This window comes from Salmo trutta, unplaced genomic scaffold, assembly GCF_901001165.1.
Source record: "Salmo trutta unplaced genomic scaffold, fSalTru1.1, whole genome shotgun sequence".
Classification (NCBI taxonomy): domain Eukaryota; kingdom Metazoa; phylum Chordata; class Actinopteri; order Salmoniformes; family Salmonidae; genus Salmo; species Salmo trutta.
Window position 1 is genome coordinate 2,229,518 of NW_021823237.1, and position 22,165 is coordinate 2,251,682.

The 22,165-nt window shown below is 45.9% G+C and overlaps 2 protein-coding genes and 1 long non-coding RNA gene across 3 annotated transcripts; 2 read left to right on the top strand and 1 right to left on the bottom strand.

Moving 5' to 3' along the window:
• Window positions 1-720: 720 nt before the first annotated feature.
• LOC115189820 (uncharacterized) lies at window positions 721-5,303 on the bottom strand. Its single transcript, XR_003877001.1, has 5 exons — window positions 5,266-5,303; window positions 5,080-5,164; window positions 4,917-4,976; window positions 4,753-4,808; window positions 721-862 (listed from the first exon to the last, which is right to left on the bottom strand). It is a non-coding gene; the product is annotated as an uncharacterized LOC115189820 (long non-coding RNA).
• A 16-nt stretch (window positions 5,304-5,319) lies between these two features.
• meig1 (meiosis/spermiogenesis associated 1) lies at window positions 5,320-7,296 on the top strand. The gene is given in 4 exon segments (XM_029748328.1): window positions 5,320-5,337; window positions 6,742-6,829; window positions 6,832-6,923; window positions 7,024-7,296. Coding segments are annotated over 3 exon segments (279 nt in total). The 5' UTR covers window positions 5,320-5,337; window positions 6,742-6,771; the 3' UTR covers window positions 7,153-7,296.
• Window positions 7,297-9,007: 1,711 nt separating this feature from the next.
• Window positions 9,008-22,165, top strand: LOC115189801 (transmembrane protein 243-like). The gene is made up of 5 exons (XM_029748314.1): window positions 9,008-9,163; window positions 12,763-12,963; window positions 15,178-15,228; window positions 19,256-19,360; window positions 21,577-22,165. Exons 2-5 carry the CDS (start codon window positions 12,871-12,873, stop codon window positions 21,703-21,705), a joined length of 378 nt encoding a protein of 125 aa, XP_029604174.1. The 5' UTR covers window positions 9,008-9,163; window positions 12,763-12,870; the 3' UTR covers window positions 21,706-22,165.

Sequence of the window (22,165 nt, forward strand, 5' to 3'; positions counted from 1 at the left end):
TAGCAGAACCACAAAATATGACAATAACGTAGGTAAGCGCATAAACACTTCCAAATCAGCAAGGACGCACACTGGCCTTGGCTAACACAAGTGGAGGAGTTCTATGTATTGTACTATGATAAGCAGTATTTGGTAGTCATTCTGTCTGTATATACAGTAGGTTGTGTGTGTGTGTGTGTGTGTGTGTGTGTGTGTGTGTGTGTGTGTGTGGTGTGGTGTGTGTGTGGTGTGTGGTGTGTACCTGCTCCCAGAGTGGAGGAGTTCTATGTATTGTACTATGATAAGCAGTATTTGGTAGTCATTCTGTCTGTATATACAGTAGGTTGTGTGTGTGTGTGTGTGTGTGTGTGTGTGTGTGTGTGTACCTGCTCCCAGAGTGGAGGAGTTCTATGTATTGTACTATGATAAGCAGTATTTGGTAGTCATTCTGTCTGTATATACAGTAGGTTGTGTGTGTGTGTGTGTGTGTGTGTGTGTGTGTGTGTACCTGCTCCCAGAGTGGAGGAGTTCTATGTATTGTACTATGATAAGCAGTATTTGGTAGTCATTCTGTCTGTATATACGTAGGTAGTGTGTGTGTGTGTGTGTGTGTGTGTGTGTGCCTGCTCCCAGAGTGGAGGAGTTCTATGTATTGTACTATGATAAGCAGTATTTGGTAGTCATTCTGTCTGTATATACTGTAGGTAGTGTGTGTGTGTGTGGGTGTGTGTGTGTGTGTGTGTGTGTGTGTGTGTGTGTGTGTGTGTGTGTGTGTGTGTACCTGCTCCCAGAGTGGAGGGGTTCTATGCGGGAGGCGTCTCCCTTCGCCAGTCGGAAGTCTCCTGTGTACAACACCGTGCCCTGGGCCCCCTCTACCAAGAACCTACACACACACACACACACACACACACACACACACACACACACAAGGGTTGGGAGATATCCAGGTTTTCATACCTTCATATCGTTCCTGTACCATAACGGGGTATACGGTACGAATTAATATATATATATATATATATATATAAATCTCAGTCCCAGGACAAAGTTTGGACACACCTACTCATTCAAGGCCTTTTCTTTATTTTTACTATTTTCTACATTGTAGAATAATAGTGAAGACATCAAAACTATGAAATAACACATATGGAGTCATGTAGAAACCAAAAAATGTTAAATTATATTTGAGATTCTTCAAAGTAGCCACCCTTTGCCTTGATGACAGCATTGCACACTCTTGGCATTCTCTCAACCAGCTTCATGAGGTAGTCACCTGGAATCCATTTCAATTAACAGGTGTGCCTTGTTAAAAGTTCATTAATGCATTTGAGCCAACCAGTTGTGTTGTGAAAGGGTAGGGTGGTATACAGAATATAGCCCTATTTGGTAAAAGATCAAGTCCATATTATGGCAAGAACATTTCAAATGAGCAAAGAGAAACGATCGACATTACTTTAAGACATGAAGGTCAGTCAATCCAAAAAATCTAAAGAACTTTGAACATTTTTCAAGTGCCGTCGCAAAAACCCTCAAGCGCTATGATGAAACTGGCTCTTATGAGGACCTCCACAGGAAAGGAAGACCCAGAGTTACCTCTGCTGCAGAGGATAAGTTCATTGTAGTTAACTGCACCTCAGATTGCAGCCCAAATAAATGCTTCACAGAGTTCAAGTAACAGACACATCTCAACATCAACTGTTCAGAGGAGACTACGTGATTCTTTTTCATTTTTTCCCTCACTTTTATTTAACTAGGCAAGTCAGTTAAGAACAACTTCTTATTTACAATGACGGCCTATCGGGGAACAGTGGGTTAACTGCCTTGTTCAGGGGCAGAACGACAGATTTTTACCTTGTCAGCTCGGTGATTCGATCCACCAACCTTTCGGTTAAATGGCCCAACACTCTAACCACTAGGCTACCTGCCGCCCCGAATCAGGCCTTCATGGTTGAATTGCTGCAAAGAAACCACTACTAAAGGACACCAATAATAGAAGAGACTTGCTTGGGGCCAGAAACACGAGCAGTGGACCTTTAGACCGGTGGAAATTCTGTCCTTTGGTCCTGATTGAGTCCAAATGTTTGTATTTTTGGTTCCAACACGTCGTGTCTTTGTGAGATGCAGAGTAGGTGGAAACGGATGATCTCTGCATGTTGTGTGGTTCCAACCGTGAAGCATGGAGGAGGAGGTGGTGTGATGGTGACACTGTCTGTGGTTTATTTAGAATTCAAGGCACCACTTAACACCAGCATGGCACCACAGCTTCTGCAGTGATACCCATCCCATCTGGTCTGCGCTAGGGGAATATCATTTGTTTTTTCAACAGGACAATGACCCAACACACCTCCAGGCTGTGTAAGGGCTATTTGACCAAGAAGGAGAGTGATGGAGTGCTGCATCAGATGACCTGGCCTCCACAATCAACCGACCTCAACCCAATTGAGAGTTTGGGATGAGTTGGACTGCAGAGTGAAGCAAAGCAGCCAACAAGTGCTCAGCATATGTGGTAACTCCTTCAAGACTGTTGGAGAAGCATTCCAGGTGAAGCTGGTGAGAGAATGCCAAGAGTGTGCAAAGCTGTCAAAGGCAAAGGGTGGCTACTTTGAAGAATCTAAAATATATTTTGATTTGTTTAACACTTTTTTGATTGTGTTGTTTCATAGTTTTGATGGATAATGTATAAAAATAGTAAAAATAAAGAAAAACCCTTGAATGAGTAGGTGTGTCCAAACTTTTGACTGGTACTAATATATTTAAATAAAACACAGTACCAGTTCTTGATACACATGGAAAACTGTTGAGTGTGAAAAAACCCAGCACACGTTGCAGTTCTTGACGCAAACCGGTGCGCCTGTACACAAAACATTAAGAACACCTGCTCTTTCCATGGCAGACTGACCAGGTGAAAGCTATGATCCTTATTGATGTCACTTGTTAAATCCACTTCATCAGTGTAGATGAAGGAGAGGAGACATGTTAAGAATGATTTTTAAGTCTTGAGATAATTGAGACGGATTGTGTATGTGTGCCATTCAGAGGGTGAACGGGCAAGACAAGAGATTTAAGTGCCTTTGAACGGCATATGGTAGTAGGTGCCAGGCGAACCGGTTTGAGTCAAGAACGGCAACGTTGCTGGGTTTCTCACACTCACAGTTTCCTTTGTGTATCAAGAACGGTCCACCACCCAAAGGACATCCAGCCACTGGACACAACTGTGGGAATCATTGGGCCAGCTTCCCTGTAGAAAGCTTTCGACACCTTGTAGTGTCCACGCCCCACGAATGGGGGAGGCAACTCAATATTAGGAAAGTGTTCTATTGTTTATACAACTCACCCCCCCCCCCTTTTGCTTCTCACAGTTGTGCCAAGATGGCTGGATGTCCCAGCAGCACTGCAGTTCTTGACAAACCAGTTCGCATGGCACCTATTACCATACCTTATTCAAAGGCACTTCAACATGTTGTCTTGCACATTCACCCTCTGAATGGCACACATACACAATCCATGTCTCATTAGTCTCAAGGCTTACAAATCCTTCTTTAACCTGTCTCCTGCCCTTCATCTACTCTGATTGAAGTGGATTTAACAAGTGACATCAATAAGGGATCATATCTTTCACCTGGATTCACCTTGTCAGTCTGTCATGGAAAGAGCAGTGTTCTTAATGTTTTCGGTTGGAGTCCCAACAAATGCTTATAAATTACAAGCGAATTCCCATAGCGGACGCTAGCTAAATGCTAACAAGCGCACATAAACAAATTGCAAGGACAGACAACCCAGCTCATAAAGTTATACAACTATGTCAACAGGCCACTCACAGTTTGCTGCTAGCAACAAAACAAATATTACACAGCATTGATTGTGTCTGCTGTAACCAGGAAGCTTGATGTTGCCATCTAACACTTAGCTAACAAGTTAGCAAACCAGATGCACAGCTGGAGCCCTGGCTGGAGATCATTTACTCAGTACATCTTAGCTAACAAGTTAGCAAACCAGCTGGAGCCCTGGCTGGAGATCATTTACTCAGTACATCTTAGCTAGGGAAATGATAGTTATAAACAGTGGCGTGCATGCTCCCCTGCGAGGCTCAGAGCTTTAGAGGGGCCCTCACCCCCCAAAAATATCCAATTGTCGGTATTTCTAAATACCCCAGTACACAGTAGCTATATATGATATATCACCCAAGTCTAACTAACACACACACAAGCTAGGTGATACCACACACACACACACACACAAGCCAGGTGATACCACACACACACACACAAGCCAGGTGATACCACACACACACACACACACGCCAGGTGATACCACAAGCACACGCACACAAGCCAGGTGATACCACACACACACACACAAGCCAGGTGATACCACACACACACACACACACACACACACACACACACACACAAGCCAGGTGATACCACAAGCACACACACACAAGCTAGGTGATACCACACACACACACACACACAAGCCAGGTGATACCACAAGCACACACACACAAGCTAGGTGATACCACACACACACACACACACACACACACACACACACACACAAGCTAGGTGATACCACACACAAGCTAGGTGATATGTCATATTACCACAAACACACACACACACACACACACCACACACACACACTAGGTGATACCACACACACACACACACACACACAAGCCAGGTGATACCACACACACACAAAAGCCAGGTGATATGTCATATTACCACATAAACACACACACACACACACACACACACACACAGTACTCACATGACCGAGCCTGGACAGTGACCTGCAGGAAGCAGAGTCACCACAAGTTCTTCTCTCTGTGGACACACACAATCAGTCATCAAAGAGTCAGTCATATAGCAAACTAACAGCGATCAGCCCTTATATGACCCTATATGTGTTGTAATGATGACCCAGTGTCGTACCTCTCCTGAAGCCTCATCTATTAAAGTGATTAGTGTGGGACTCTCCAGTTCCAAAGCAACCTGGACAAACAGAAAGCACATTAAATTACACAAAGCTTACCTAGCAATACGTCCATAACTAGTGTTCAGTATTCAGAATGATTTTTCACAATCAACTACTTACTATGTGATCTTCCCAGAAGGCATATTTTGGGTTGCTCAGCAACAGTTCCTTAGTTACAAATGAACAGTACAGTTTGACTGTCAGACTGGAACAAATGAACACAGACAGTAACGTTAGAGCATCAGTTAGCTTTGAAACAGTTTCACTGAACTTTCAGACCATCAAAATAAAACGTTGTGAAATCACCTGAATTTCAACTTTCTTTTCAACAGGGGCCCCTTCAGGTCCCTTCATGTGATCTGCAGAAAAATACATGATGTAAGTAGCTAACGTTAGTTAGTTACATGTCTTACTGTGTAACAGTTAACGTTAGAGCACATCCTGGCTAGTTATCTTTAGCTAGCTAACTGCTGTTTGGTTCACTGTACCTCAGAGTTTCTTTACCTTTATGACAGTGAGATAAAAAATAAGCCCTTGCATGTAGATTCTCCCTGTCGAAACGGTCCAGAGACATGTTGGGATACTCCTTCATACGACCAGCGAACGAACTCATTTTGATTGAAGATTAGCTCCAGTATTTTCTAAACGACCGACCCACTCGTTGACTGCTGCTAGGTGACATGTCGGCGCATTTTGGTCGGGGATACTTGAATAGCTAACGTTAGCTAAGACACCTAGTGGATGGGAGCCAAAACTAAACGATACCACGGCCAGCATTGTATCTGCATTTTACCTGCTCACTATAACTACAACGTTGCTAGCAGTAGTCAGTAACAAAAACAACACCTTGTTGAAGAAGGATGGAAGGAAGGATGGAAGGAAGGAAGGAAGGTAGGTTTGGGTTGCTAGGTAACTAAAGACCAACCGTCCTCATCACCAACTCTTGGGACTGTGAGTCTTGCCCCGTTCAGCTGTAAGTAACATGTGGTATTAGCTACTTAATCAAATGGAGATAAAATGTATAGCTAGCTAGCCAGATTCAGTCTATTTTCAGAACTGTGACTTGTATATTATATCTACCGTAGCCTGAAGCTAGTGCTAGCAACTTTCATTCAAATATTAGCTAGCTAGCTAGCCAGATTCAGTCTATTTTCAGAACTGTGACTTGTATATTATATCTACCGTAGCCTGAAGCTAGTGCTAGCAACTTTCATTCAAATATTAGCTAGCTAGCTAGCCAGATTCAGTCTATTTTCAGAACTGTGACTTGTATATTATATCTACCGTAGCCTGAAGCTAGTGCTAGCAACTTTCATTCAAATATTAGCTAGCTAGCTACTGTACGTTTGGCAACGTTAGTGTCAACTGTGCAAATTACATTTGATTGGTTTCGGGCACGAATATTAAAACTGAAATCAGCTTAAGAAATATGTAGATAAAATGTTTTCGGTAATAAGATGGTTAGTGTGTAAGAATTAAGAGAGGAGTTCTGCCTGCTCTCCTCTCTACAATGTCCTGTACCGAGACTGGCTATCTGACAAGTGACAGGCAGACCCACCTGCTGCACCCATCTGTTCTCTACCCCCCAGGACAGGAGGATGGAGAGAAACAGAAAATCAGGATCCCCCTACCCATATAACCTACTATGTAATTGCCATTCTTTTAAATGGTGTTTTATTGTTTATTTACTTTTCCTATATGTATTTCCGTGTCCATGAATGTCATGTCAGTATATAGAGATTCTTGAACTTGTCTAACTGAGCCCACTATTTGCTCCTGTAGGTCGCCTGTGGACATCCTCTCTGCAGCACAATGTCTTGTGCAGCCTACTTAGATGGCAACGCAACGCCAAAGTCCATGAGCAGAGCCAAACATGGACTGACGAGGTGGAGAACTTATACCGATTCCAACAGGCAGGCTACAGAGATGAACTGGAATACAAACAAGTAAAGCAAGTTGACTTGGTAAACAACTTTAAATGAATCCCTATCACTGGCTAAAAGCATTGACAGTTGGTTTACTACAAGATGAATGTGTCACTATGGCATTGCTTCTTTGTCTCAGATCGACAGGTGGCCTGAGACTGGGTTTGTAAAGAAGCTTCAGCGTCGAGACAACACATTCTATTACTACAACAGAAAAAGAGAATGTGAAGACAGGGAAGTCCATAAAGTGAAGGTCTATGCATATTAAGTCAGGAAGTGTCCAGCGATCTCTCTTTTCCATTTTGAATATCTTTTGACATGTTTTTGAAGAAGACGTCTGTAGGAAGGAAGGCAACACCATCCCAGCTGTGGAATGTAGACCAGTTCACTGAATAAAGGCTGTGAGGCTGAAGCTGTCTGATGTGTGATCCTGTGAGGGAAGGGTATGTGTGTGTTATAAAGGGTCCTTTTGATGATGTTTTGTTGTGGATCCAGATGAACTATTGAACTGTGTGAGAGGGGATTATGGACTGGGGCTATCACACCCTCATCATGTGATATTGTGACGTTAGTATGAGAACTGGGATCACCGTCAACAAAATGAAATACCTAAAGTCTGACCCCGTAACGGGGATATTCACATATACCATTACACTAACTAGGATTCACATACCAGTACACTAACTAGGATTCACATACCAGTACACTAACTAGGATTCACATATACTAGTACACTAACTAGGATTCACATACCAGTACACTAACTAGGATTCACATATACCAGTACACTAACTAGGATTCACATATACCAGTACACTAACTAGGATTCACATATACTAGTACACTAACTAGGATTCACATACCAGTACACTAACTAGGATTCACATATACCAGTACACTAACTAGGATTCACATATACCAGTACACTAACTAGGATTCACATATACCAGTACACTAACAAGGATTCACATATACCAGTACACTAACTAGGATTCACATATACCAGTACACTAACTAGGATTCACATATACCAATACACTAACTAGGATTCACATATACCAGTACTCCAACTAAAACATAGAGCTGCTGAGCACATATTCTGCTGCATGACATTCATGGTTATTCTATAAACACACATTTCTATATGAATGTTGTGTGAAGGTGCCTCCTCCTGGATACTCCTGTGGGGGATATGGGGCCCAGTTAGAATGGACTGAGAGCTGAACTGGTATGACAGTTAGCAGGTGGGTAAAACAATACAACTATTTGGCTTAAGTATTGGTCCTGATGAATATATTTACAAGTCTCCAATGATGAATTCATATGATATGAAGATAACGACTGGACTTTCCAGTGGTGTAAAGTACTTCAGTAAAATTACTTGAAACTACTACTGAAGTAGTTTTTCTGGGTATCTGTACTTTACTATTTATATTTTTCACAACTTTTACTTCACTACATACCTAAAGAAAATATTGTACTTTTTATTCTATACATTTTCCCTGATAACCCAAAGCACTCTTTACATTTTGAATGCTTAGCAGAACAGGAAAATTGTGAAATTTACACACTTATCAAGAGATCGCGTGGGTATCCCTACTGCGTATGTTCTGGCAGACTCACTAAACACAAATGCATGTTTTGTAAATAAAAATAGTGTTGGAGTGTGCCCCTGGCTATCCATACATTTTCAAAACAAGAAAATGGTGCCGTCTGCTTTGCTTAGTATAAGGAATTTGAAATGATTTATACTTTTACTTTTGATATTTAAGTATATTTTAGCAATGAAATTTACTTTTGATACTTAAGTATATTTAAAACCAAATACTTTTAGACTTTTACTCAAGTAGTATTTTACTGGGTGACTTTCACTTTTACTTAAGGTATTAAGGTATCTATACTTTTACTCAAGTATGACAATTGGGTACTTTGGATTTCAACAAACATTACTGCAGAATGGTGTCCCTAAAAAAAGGTTTGCATTAATCACCACTCATCAACTCAATTAAAACAGACCCATTAATAATGCATGTGAAATATGTTGATTTAGTACACTGTATTGAATAATGGCAAATCTTTCTTTGCTGAAACGTGTATCTGCGTAATAACCCACGTTCCCTTTAAGAGTACTGTCACGTTCCCTTTAAGCCGCCAGGCTGTAATTTCTAGTTGACCCGATCAGAATCATTTCGCTCCTGGAAGTTTTGGAGACACTGAATAACTGACAAGTAGTTGACACATATTCATCTGAAACACAACCTTTTATTATGCTCTGACACGTAAGTACATTGAAACAAAGTAGACGTTTGGTTGAACCTTTGAACTCGGTGTTTTCGGCAGACGGTTGGAGCCGTTCTGGTAGTATTATTGTTAGCGGACATGCTATCAGTAACAACCCGCCGTTAAGGTTAGATAAGCAGCCTTACTAGCTAGCTTGCTAGCCGTCTAACATTAAGCTCCTAGATATGTTCTGGGACCTTTGATAAGTGTCTGAAATCAATGTTAAATTAACATCTGTGAGGTCAGCGCCCAAGATAGCTAAGCTAGCTAGCAAGCCTAACGACGACCAGCTGTTACCGACTGTTTTGCTGTAGCTAGCCGGTTCCGGTATGTCGGGGCTCCCTGCCGCCGGTATGAATTATTTAACCTTCTTCTTTGATGAGGTTTAACGGCTGTTGACATCCAATAAATGCTGTATTACTGCCACCAACTAGACTGGAGTATAACTCCATTATACTTTGCCTGGAAAAACCAAATTAAATAAGCAAATAACGTTACCCTACTATCAATTCAGATTGTATTTGTCACATGCGCCGATGTTTTTTAATTTTTTAAATGCAATAAAATAACAATAACGAGGCTATATACAGGGGGGTACCGGTACAGAGTCAATGTGGAGGCTATATACAGGGGTACCGGTACAGAGTCAATGTGGAGGCTATATACAGGGGGTACCGGTACAGAGTCAATGTGGGGCTATATACAGGGGGTACCGGTACAGAGTCAATGTGGAGGCTATATACAGGGGGTACCGGTACAGAGTCATGTGGAGGCTATATACAGGGGGTACCGGTACAGAGTCAATGTGGAGGCTATATACAGGGGGTACCAGTACAGAGTCAATGTGGAGGCTATATACAGGGGGTACCGGTACAGAGTCAATGTGGAGTCTATATACAGGGGGTACCGGTACCGAGTCAGTGTGGAGGCTATATACAGGGGGTACCGGTACAGAGTCAATGTGGAGGTTATATACAGGGTATTACGGTACAGAGTCAATGTGGAGGCTATATACAGGGGGTACCGGTACAGAGTCAATGTGGAGGCTATATACAGGGGGTACCGGTACAGAGTCAATGTGGAGGCTATATACAGGGGGTACCAGTATAGAGTCAATGTGGAGGCTATATACAGGGGGTACCGGTATAGAGTCAATGTGGAGGCTATATACAGGGGGTACCGGTACAGAGTCAATGTGGAGGCTATATACAGGGGGTACCGGTACAAAGTCAATGTGCAGGGGTACAGGTTAGTTGAGGTAATTTGTACATGTAGGTAGGGGTAAAGTGACTTATGCATAGATAATAAACAGCGAGTAGCAGCGGTTGGGGCTGCGGGGAGCCCGGCGGCGGGGGGCCCGGCGGTTGGGGCGGCGGGGGGCCCGGCGGTTGGGGCGGCGGGGGGCACGGCGGTTGGGGCGGCGGGGGGCCCGGCGGTTGGGGCGGCGGGGGGCCCGGCGGTTGGTGCTGCGGGGGGCCCGGCGGTTGGAGCTGACAGGGTAAAAATCTGTCGTTCTGCCCCTGAACAAGTTAACCTACTGTTCCCCGGTAGGCCATCATTGTAAATAAGAATTTGTTCTTAACAGACTTGCCTGGTTAAATAAAGGTTCAAATATATAATAAAATGTTTGTAACTAGCAAGGCCATTTAGACTCCAGTTGGGTGATTTGCTGTTGTTTTCAGTGTAGCTGTTCACATGATCCCATGCAGCAGCTCTTAGGGTTATGATGTGTTATGGAGCCCAGGCTGAAATGGAGCTGGAGGCTAGAGAGAAGCAGCTCGTTCCCATGTCATAATGGACCTCTTGTTCCTGTGGCTTTGGAGCACAAAGCTGCCTCAGGAATTCTGCCTTTTCACCCAGAATGTTGTTGCAACAGGAAACCTGGCCTAGAATGGTCTTCTACACCGTGCAGTAACATACTTCTGTGGTAGAGCTGGGCTAGAGCAGAGCTGGGGCTAGAGCTGGGGCTAGAGCTGGGGCTAGAGCAGGGGCTAGAGCTGGGGCTAGAGCTGGGCTAGAGCTGGGCTAGAGCTGGGGCTGGGCTAGAGCTGGGCTAGAGCAGGGGCTAGAGCAGGGGCTAGAGCAGGGGCTAGAGCAGGGGCTAGAGCAGGGGCTAGAGCTGGGCTAGAGCTGGGCTAGAGCTGGGCTAGAGCTGGGGCTAGAGCTGGGGCTAGAGCTGGGCTAGAGCTGGGCTAGGGAGGAGAAGGATGCAGGAGGAGAAAGGAGGAGGAGGAGGAGAGGGTTGAAGAGGGGGAGGGAGGAGAAGGATGAAGGGGGGAAGGAGAAGGATGAAGAGGGGGAGGGAGGAGAAGGATGAAGGGGGGAAGGAGAAGGATGAAGAGGGGAGGGAGGAGAAGGATGAAGAGGGGGAGGGAGGAGAAGGATGAAGGGGGGGAGGGAGGAGAAGGATGCAGGAGGAGAGGGATACAGGAGGAGAAAAAGAGGAGGAGAGGGAGGCCCAGGTGGACCTCTAGTACTACACACTATGGACTTGTGGAGTTCTGAGATTTTTTCACAGGTGGAAGCAGTTTGACATTAGTTTCAAACTTTCCTCTGATAGGCCAGGTGGAAGTAGTTAGAACTGTTGTCAAACTTTCCTCTGATAGGCCAGGTGGAAGTAGTTAGAACTATTGTCAAACTTTCCTCTGATAGGCCAGGTGGAAGTAGAACTATTGTCAAACTTCCTCTGATAGGCCAGGTGGAAGTAGTTTAGAACTATTTGTCAAACTTTCCTCTGATAGGCTAGGACCTAGCCTAGCCGCAAGGTGGAAGTTCCACCATATTGCCTAGACCCATTCAGTCATCTGGATCTCCACTAGTGTCTAGGGGGGCGATTTGGGATTGGGCTGGGGACAGAGATGAGAGGGCGAAGGGGAAGAGTGGGTATCAAGGAAAGAGAGGAGGTAATGGAATAGGGGGAATCAGAAAGGGAGAGGGAGTGTTTTAGGCCAGTCCCTTTATGGGGTAATGGAATAGGGGGAATCAGAAAGGGAAGAGGGAGAGGGAGTGTTTTAGCCAGTCCCTTTATGGGGTAATGGAATAGGGGGAATCAGAAAGGGAAGTGGGAGAGGGAGTGTTTAGCCAGTCCCTTTATGGGGTAATGGAATAGGGGGAATCAGAAAGGGAAGAGGGAGTGTTTTAGCCAGTCCCTTTATGGGGTAATGGAATAGGGGGAATCAGAAGGGAAGAGGGAGAGGGAGTGTTTTAGCCAGTCCCTTTATGGGTAATGGAATAGGGGGAATCAGAAGGGAAGAGGGAGAGGGAGTGTTTTAGCCAGTCCCTTTATGGGGTAATGGAATAGGGGGAATCAGAAAGGGAAGTGGGAGTGTTTTAGCCAGTCCCTTTATGGGGTAATGGAATAGGGGGAATCAGAAGGGAAGTGGGAGAGGGAGTGTTTTAGCCAGTCCTTTATAGGGTAATGGAATAGGGGGAAGCAGAAAGGGAAGAGGGAGAGGGAGTGTTTTAGCCAGTCCCTTTATGGGGTAATGGAATAGGGGGAATAAGAAAGGGAAGTGGGAGAGGGAGTGTTTTAGCCAGTCCCTTTATAGGGTGAGGGACAGGCTATTAACTTCCCTCTCCTCTTCCTCCCACCCTTCAGGTCAGGCATCTGGTTGGCTGGCCCTGCTTCCTGTCCGGTAAGGCCTGCCCCTGTGGAGGTACTAGCATGCAGTTCCTCTGTGTGTCCATGGGGTGGAGCTGCTGAGCCATGGATGACTTCACTACCAATGATTTCACCTCCAGAACATATGGCACCAGCGGCCATGACAACAGACTGCTGTTTGGAGAAACCTCTGCTCGGGTACGCCTGCCGTGTGTGTGTGTGTGTGTGTGTGTGTGTGTGTGTGTGTGTGTGTGTGTGTAACCACTGACCCTCCCTCTAAACACTAATCATCAATAACAGTATATAACCCTAATGGCTCTATGTCTCTCTAACCACTGACCCTCCCTCTAAATACTTATCATCAATAACAGTATATTACCCTAACCCTAATGGCTCTATGTCTCTCTAACCACTGACCCTCCCTCTAAACACTAATCATCAATAACAGTATATAACCCTAATGGCTCTATGTCTCTCTAACCTCTGACCCTCCCTCTAAACACTAATCATCAATAACAGTATATAACCCTAATGGCTCTATGTCTCTCTAACCACTGACCCTCCCTCTAAACACTTATCAATAACAGTATGATGCTTTTACAAGTCACCTCACTGTGATGGTGAATTTGAAGGAAGAAGTTCACCAGCAGGTTGAAGCAGTGGAGAACATGGTAGTTCTGGATGCTGCTCCAAAGCCCAACACAATGACATGGACGGTACTTTCTAAGGTGTTGATTCCTTCAGAACACCCAGAGACCATCTGACAGCTCATTCAGAGGCCTGTACAGTGGGGGGGAAAGTATTTGATCCCCTTCTGATTTTGTACATTTGCCCACTGACAAAGAAAGGATCAGTCTATAATTTTAATGGTAGGTTTATTTGAACATTGAGAGACAGAATAACAACAAAAATATCCAGAAAAACTCATGTTAAAAATGTTATAAAATGATTTGCATGTTAATGAGGATAAATAAACCTACCATTAAAATTATAGACTGATCATTTCTTTATCAGTGGGCAAACGTACAAAATCAGCAGGGGATCAAATACTTTTTTCCCTCACTGTACTACCCACCACTGCAACCTGTATGCTCTCGTTGGTTGGCCCTCGCTTCATATTCGTCGCCAAACCCACTGGCTCCAGGTCATCTATAAGTCTTTGCTAGGTAAAGCCCCGCCTTATCTCAGCTCACTGGTCACCATAGCAGCACGCGCTCCAGCAGGTATATCTCACTGAATCTAGGACCAGTTTCAAATAACTCTGAACCTAGGACCAGTTTCAAATAACTCTGAGCCTAGGACCTGTTTCAAATAACTCTGAACCGAGGCCATAGGCCCCGTTTCAAATAACTCTGAACCTTGGACCTGTTTCAAATAACTCTGAACCTAGGACATAGGACCTGTTTCAAATAACTCTGAATCTAGGACCTGTTTCAAATAACTCTGAACCTAGGACCAGTTTCAAATAACTCTGAACCTAGGACCTGTTTCAAATAACTCTGAACCTAGGACCAGTTTCAAATGAACACTTATACACTCAACATGGTCACTTTATATGTGGCTCTGCTCCGGAATGGGGAAAATATCCTTTTCTATTTTATTCAGCTAAATTTAATTATATTATTCTTACTATAAAATCATATCATGTAAAACAATAACGCAGGACTTATAAGCATATCGTCTGCTAAATGAACAAGTCTACAGTCTATATCATGGAGAATAGCCAGATAACATACAGTATCTAGTCTGATAAATGAACAAGTCTACAGTCTATATCATAGCCAGATAACATACAGTATCTAGTCTGATAAATGAACAAGTCTACAGTCTATATCATGGAGAATAGCCAGATAACATACAGTATCTAGTCTGATAAATGAACAAGCCTACAGTCTATATCATAGAGAATAGCCAGATAACATACAGTATCTAGTCTGATAAATGAACAAGCCTACAGTCTATATCATGGAGAATAGCCAGATAACATACAGTATCTAGTATCTAAATACATTTTCTTCATCATGTTTCTTTGAACCTAAAACCAATCATGTATTTATTGTGACGGTGTTTTATTAAATATATTCTAGACTTTTCTAAATGTAGATGTTCCAATCAGCTGCTTGTATGTGTGGAGGCCTGGAGATGCTAAACGGGGTGATTACCGGTTAGTTACCGTGAGACCGGCAGTCATGACCCCCACAGCCCCATCTGGGCCCATACTGGGAATCTCCGGCCCGTACTGGAATCTCCGGCCCGTACTGGGAATCTCCGGCCCGTACTGGGAATCTCCGGCCCGTACTGGGAATCTCCGGCCCGTACTGGGAATCTCCAGCCCGTACTGACCGGCAGTCTTGACCGCCACAGCGTGTGTGTTATTGTCTTGTCTCATGTAATGTCCTCTTGTCCTTGCAGGACAGAGCCATCAACCTGGCGATCGGAGGACTAACATCCCTGCTCGTTGTAGTAAGTACCCCTGGCCTGTTTCCACGTGTTGTTACAGCCTGAATGGATTCACACAATATCCCATAATAATATCCCATAATGGCAAAGTGGGATTGTGTTTTTTTTAGACATTTTTACACATTTTATAAAAAAATGAGAAGCTGAAATGTTTGTAAGTTTTCAACCCCTTTTGTTTTGGATCCTAAATAATTTCAGGAGTAAAAATGTGCTGAACAAGTCACACAAGTTGCATGGACACACTCTGTACAGTAATACTGTTAACTTCTATGGGCTAGTGGGACGCAAGCGTCCCACCCCTGGTACACCCGATCAACAGCAGGTGAAATATCAAGGGCGCCAAATTTGAAAACAATTAAATGTCATCATTCAAATTTCTCAAACATACAACTATCTTACACCCTTTGAAAGATAAACATCTCCTTAATCTAACCACGTTGTCCGATTTCAAAAAGGCTTTACGGCGAAAGCATAAAGTTAGATTATGTTAGGACAGTACATTGAAAATAGCTGTGTGTAATGTTTTGTCACTGCAAAGACAGGCGTCACCAAAAGCAGAAAACCAGCTAAAATGATGCACTAACCTTTGACAATCTTCATCAGATGACACTCCTAGGACATTATGTTAGAACAAAAAATGCATGTATTGTCTATCAAGTTCATATTTATATCCAAAAACAGCATTTTACAATGGCGTTGATGTTGAGAAAATATTTTCCCTCCAATACCGCCAGTCAATAAGCACAACAAATTAAATAATTACTATTCGAAACCATTGGTAAAATATTATATTGTCATTCAAAGAATTATAGATTAACATCTCGTGAACGCAACCGGATTGCCAGATTTAAAAATAACTTTACTGGGAAATCACACTTTGCAATAAACGAGGTCCTGTGCTCAGAAAAATAGGCTTGGCGATACAGACTAGGCGCCATGTTGGAGAGATCTAAAATCCAAAATACTATGTAAATAATCCCTTACCTTTGATTATCTTCATCAGAAGGCACTACCAGGAATCCCAGGTCCATAACAAATGTAGTTTTGTTCGAAAAAGCTCATAATTTATGTCCAAAAAGCTCCGTGTTGTTAGCGCGTCCTGTAGGCTACTCAAAAACATGAACGTCGCCCGCCGGACTTGTCTTCACCAAAGAGGGAAAAATATATATTTACGTTAGTTCAAACATGTCAAACATTGTATAGCATAAATCATTAGGGCCTTTTTCAATCAGAACTTCAATAATATTCAAGGCGGACGATTGCATTCTCTTTTAAAACGTATTGGAACGAGAGTACCCAAACATGCACTCGCGCGCCAGAGTAGTATTGGCCATCCGCTTATGACCAACATTCCAAGTCTCTTGTTCGGTCAGTTTTCACAGTAGAAGACTCAAACCACTTTGTAAAGACTGGTGACATCTTGTGGATGGCGTAGGAAGTGCTCAATGATTAATAAGTCCCTGTGTTTCAATGGCATAGGCTTAAAAGTAATTCAACACATCAGATACCCACTTCCTGTTAGAAATTGTCTCAGGGTTTTGACTGCCATATGAGTTCTGTTATACTTACAGACACCATTCAAACAGTTTTAGAAAATTCAGAGTGTTTTCTATCCAAATCTAGCTTCTGAGTTGGTGTAGGAGGCAGTTAAAAATGGGCACATATTTTTTTTCAAAATTCTCAATACTGACCCCTAGCCCCAACAGGTTAAACATGAATGACTACACTAGCCTAGTGGTTAGAGCGTTGTGCCAGTAACCGAAAGGTTGCTGATTGAGTCCCTGAGCTGACAAGGTAAAAATCTGTCGTTCTGCCCCTGAACAAGGCAGTTAACCCACTCTTCCTAGGTCGTCATTGTAAATAAGAATTTGTTCTTAATGGACTTGCCTAGTTACATTTAAAAAATGAATTGGGAGAGGAAATGGTAGAATGATGATTTACTGGGAAAGATGGGTTGATCTGTGGCTGTCTGCAGGGTGATCTGTGGCTGTCTGCAGGGGGATCTGTGGCTGTCTGCAGTAGAGGTCGACCGATTATGATTTTTCAACACCGATACCGATTATTGGAGGGCCAAAAACCCTGATGCCGATTAATCGGCCGATTTTATTTATTTGTAATAATGACAATTACAACAATACTGAATGAACACTTATTTTAACTTAATATAATACATCAATAAAATCAATTTAGCCTCAAATAAATAATGAAACATGTTCAATTTGGTTTAAATAATGCAAAAACAAAGTGTTGGAGAAGAAAGTAAAAGTGCAATATGTGCCATGTCAGAAAGCTAACGTTTAAGTTCCTTGCTCAGAACATGGGAACATATGAAAGCTGGTGGTTCCTTTTAACATGAGTCTTTAATATTCCCTGGTAAGAAGTTTTAGGTTGTAGTTATTATAGGAATTATAGGACTATTTCTCTCTATACGATTTGTATTTCATATACCTTTGACTATTGGATGTTCTTATAGGCACTTTAGTATTGCCAGTGTAACAGTATAGCTTCCGTCCCTCTCCTCGCTCCTACCTGGGCTCGAACCAGGAACACATCGACAACAGCCACCCTCGAAGCAGCGTTACCCATGCAGAGCAAGGGAAACAACCACTCCAAGTCTCAGAGCGAGTGTCTATCAAATCATAGACTTAATTATAACATAACACACAGAAATACGAGCCTTAGGTCATTAATATGGTCGAATCCGGAAACTATCACCTCGAAAATAAAACGTTTTTCCTGTCAGTGAAATACGGAACCGTTCCGTATTTTATCTAACGGGTGGCATCGCTAAGTCTAAATATTCCTGTTACATTGCACAACCTTCAATGTTATGTCATAATTCCGTAAAATTCTGGCAAATTAGTTCGCAACGAGCCAGGCGGCCCAAACTGTTGCATAAACCCTGACTCTGCGTACAATGAACGCAATTTCATGTTAGCAGGCAATATTAACTAAATATGCAGGTTTAAAAATATATACTTGTTTATTGATTTTAAAGAAAGGCATTGATGTTTATGGTTAGGTACATTGGTGCAACGACAGTGCTTTATTCGCAAATGCGCTTGTTAAATCAACACCCGTTTGTCGAAGTAGGCTGTGATTCGATGAGAAATTAACAGGCACCACATCGATTATAGTAATATCATCAACCATGTGTAGTTAACTAGTGATGATGTTAAGATTGATAGTTTTTTTATAAGATAAGTCTAATGCTAGCTAGCAACTTACCTTGGCTTCTTGCTGCCCTCGCGTAACAGGTAGTCAGCCTGCCATGCAGGCTCCTCGTAGAGTAAAATGTAAGGCAGGTGGTTAGAGCGTTGGACTAGTAACCGGAAGGTTGCAAAAACGAATCCCAGAACCCCCCCCTGAACAAGGCAGTTAACCCCCGTTCCTAGGCCGTCATTGAAAATAAGAATGTGTTCTTAATCTGACTTGCCGAGTTAAGTAAAGGTGTAAAAAAAAAAAAAAAAAAAAATCGGCAAATCGATGGCCAAAAATACAGATTACCGATTGTTATGAAAACTTGAAATCGGCCCTAATTAATCGTCCATTCCGATTAATCGGTCAACCTCTAGTCTGCAGGGTTAGCTGTGGCTGTCTGCAGGGGGATCTGTCTGCAGGGGGATCTGTGGCTGTCTGCAGGGGGATCTGTGGCTGTCTGCAGCGGTAGTTCTGGATGTTTCATACTGTGAGAGGTGTCTGTGCTGGTCCTGGTAGTTATGGGTGGTTTCATACTGTGAGAGGTGTCTGTGCTGGTCCTGGTAGTTATGGATGTGCTCCCTTCCATGCCCGCCCGGGCATTGAGCGGGGCTTGGTCCTCCCCACACTTGGAAAATCCCTTGGGTGCTGGGCTTCGCTCTGCTGGTGTCTAGGAGCGGGTGGGGTTGAGTGCACCCACTGACCAGATCACCCACTGATTTGAGCGGCCTTTTGTATTGTCTTGTTGTTTTAAAAAAAAATGTGATCAGTTAGGTGGTGATTGTGTTCCCTAGGTAACAGTGATCAGTTAGGTGGTGATTGTGTTCCCTAGGTAACAGTGATCAGTTCATTCGTGTTCCCCTCGTTGCCTCCCTGGCCACTCAACATCTTCTTGGCTTTCTGTATCCTGCTGACCTGCGGCTCGGCCATGGTGCTGGTGAGTACACACTGCTTTCTTTGGGTCTGAAGAGGATAAATCTCTCCCTCCTGTAGATCTTCTGGTACCGGCAGGGGGACGTGGGGCGGGGTACCGGCAGGGGGACGTGGGGCTGGGTACCGGCAGGGGGACGTGGGGCTGGGTACCGGCAGGGGGACGTGGGGCTGGGTACCGCAGGGGGGACGTGGGTTGGGTACCGGCAGGGGGACGTGGGCTGGGGTACCGGCAGGGGGACGTGGGGTGAGATTGGGTACCGGCAGGGGGACGTGGGGCGGGGTACCGGCAGGGGGACGTGGGGTGAGATTGGGTACCGGCAGGGGGACGTGGGGCGAGATTGGGTACCGGCAGGGGGACGTGGGGCGAGATTGGGTACCGGCAGGGGGACGTGGGGCGGGGTACCGGCAGGGGGACGTGGGGTGAGATTGGGTACCGGCAGGGGGACGTGGGGCGGGGTACCGGCAGGGGGACGTGGGGTGAGATTGGGTACCGGCAGGGGGACGTGGGGTGGGGTGGGGTACCGGCAGGGGGACGTGGGGTGAGATTGGGTACCGGCAGGGGGACGTGGGGTGGGGTGGGGTACCGGCAGGGGGACGTGGGATTGGGTACCGGCAGGGGGACGTGGGGTGGGGTGGGTACCGGCAGGGGGACGTGGGATTGGGTACCGGCAGGGGGACTTGGGTACCGGCAGGGGGACTTGGTACCCACCCCACCCCACGTCCCCCTGCCGGTACCCAATCCCACGTCCCCCTGCCGGTACCCCACCCCACGTCCCCCTGCCGGTACCCCACCCCACGTCCCCCTGCCGGTACCCCACCCCACGTCCCCCTGCCGGTACCCAATCTCATGGGTACATGCAGGGGGACTTGGGGTTGGGTACATGCAGGGGGACTTGGGGTTGGGTACATGCAGGGGGACTTGGGGTTGGGTACATGCAGGGGGACTTGGGGTTGGGTACCTGCAGGGGGACTTGGGGTGGGGTACCTGCAGGGGGACTTGGGGTGGGGTACCTGCAGGGGGACTTGGGGTGGGGTACCTGCAGGGGGACTTGGGGTGGGGTACCGGCAGGGGGACTTGGGGTGGGGTACATGCAGGGGGACTTGGGGTTGGGTACATGCAGGGGGACTTGGGGTGGGGTACATGCAGGGGGACTTGGGGTTGGGTACCGGCAGGGGGACTTGGGGTTGGGTACCGGCAGGGGGACGTGGGGTGGGGTGGGGTACCGGCAGGGGGACGTGGGGTGGGGTGGGGTACCGGCAGGGGGACGTGGGGTGGGGTGGGGTACCGGCAGGGGGACGTGGGGTGAGATTGGGTACCGGCAGGGGGGCGGGGGGTGGGGTGGGTACCGGCAGGGGGACGTGGGATTGGGTACCGGCAGGGGGACTTGGGTACCGGCAGGGGGACTTGGTACCCACCCCACGTCCCCCTGCCGGTACCCAATCCCACGTCCCCCTGCCGGTACCCCACCCCACGTCCCCCTGCCGGTACCCAATCTCATGGGTACATGCAGGGGGACTTGGGGTTGGGTACATGCAGGGGGACTTGGGGTTGGGTACATGCAGGGGGACTTGGGGTTGGGTACATGCAGGGGGACTTCGGGTTGGGTACATGCAGGGGGACTTGGGGTTGGGTACATGCAGGGGGACTTGGGGTTGGGTACATGCAGGGGGACTTGGGGTGGGGTACATGCAAGGGGGACTTGGGGTGGGGTACCTGCAGGGGGACTTGGGGTGGGGTACCTGCAGGGGGACTTGGGGTGGGGTACCGGCAGGGGGACTTGGGGTGGGGTACATGCAGGGGGACTTGGGGTGGGGTACATGCAGGGGGACTTGGGGTGGGGTACATGCAGGGGGACTTGGGGTGGGGTACAGGCAGGGGGACTTGGGGTTGGGTACAGGCAGGGGGACTTGGGGTTGGGTACAGGCAGGGGGACTTGGGGTTGGGTACCGGCAGGGGGACTTGGGGTTGGGTACCGGCAGGGGACTTGGGGTGGGGTACATGCAGGGGGACTTGGGGTTGGGTACCGGCAGGGGGACTTGGGGTTGGGTACCGGCAGGGGGACTTGGGGTTGGGTACCGGCAGGGGGACTTGGGGGTGGGTACCGGCAGGGGGACTTGGGGTTGGGTACCGGCAGGGGGACTTGGGGTGGGTACAGGCAGGGGGACTTGGGGTGGGTACCTGCAGGGGTTAAGCTGAATCTCTCGGTCTTCCTCCTGTAGATTGTCTGGTACCGGCAGGGGGACTTGGATCCGAAGTTCAGAAAGTTAATCTACTACATGCTGGCCTCCATCATACTGCTGTGTCTCTGTGCTAACCTGTACTTCCACGACGTGGGCAGAGGGACGTGAGACTGGACATGCCTTACTCACCCTTACTGCCACACACGGTCACTGACTGGACTAGTGGAACCAGGTGGACTAGTGGGACCAGTTATACCAGGAGGATGGCTGACCTGCCCAGTACCAGTTCCGATGGGGGGGGGGGCCCACATTCCACACAAGCACAAAAAGGACAGACAGTTTCCAGACAAGTGACTGTTTCTACTCCACCAATCAATGGCGCTGCACAGATCATCTGACCGCTCTGCACAGCAATCACTTTAGGATTGTTCAGACCGTTTGTTGCTTTTTTTATTTAGTATTTTATGCAATAAATAATCATATCCTGTCTGGCCTGTGAGTTGTTGTCCTGCACCTCTGCCATAAGCTTTGTTGATAGCTGGCGTCTTCTTCTCAGCCACATTCTGATTGTCCCACATTTTCAGAAAAGTGTCTACACATGGTATTAAAATGTCTCTTATCCACTGTC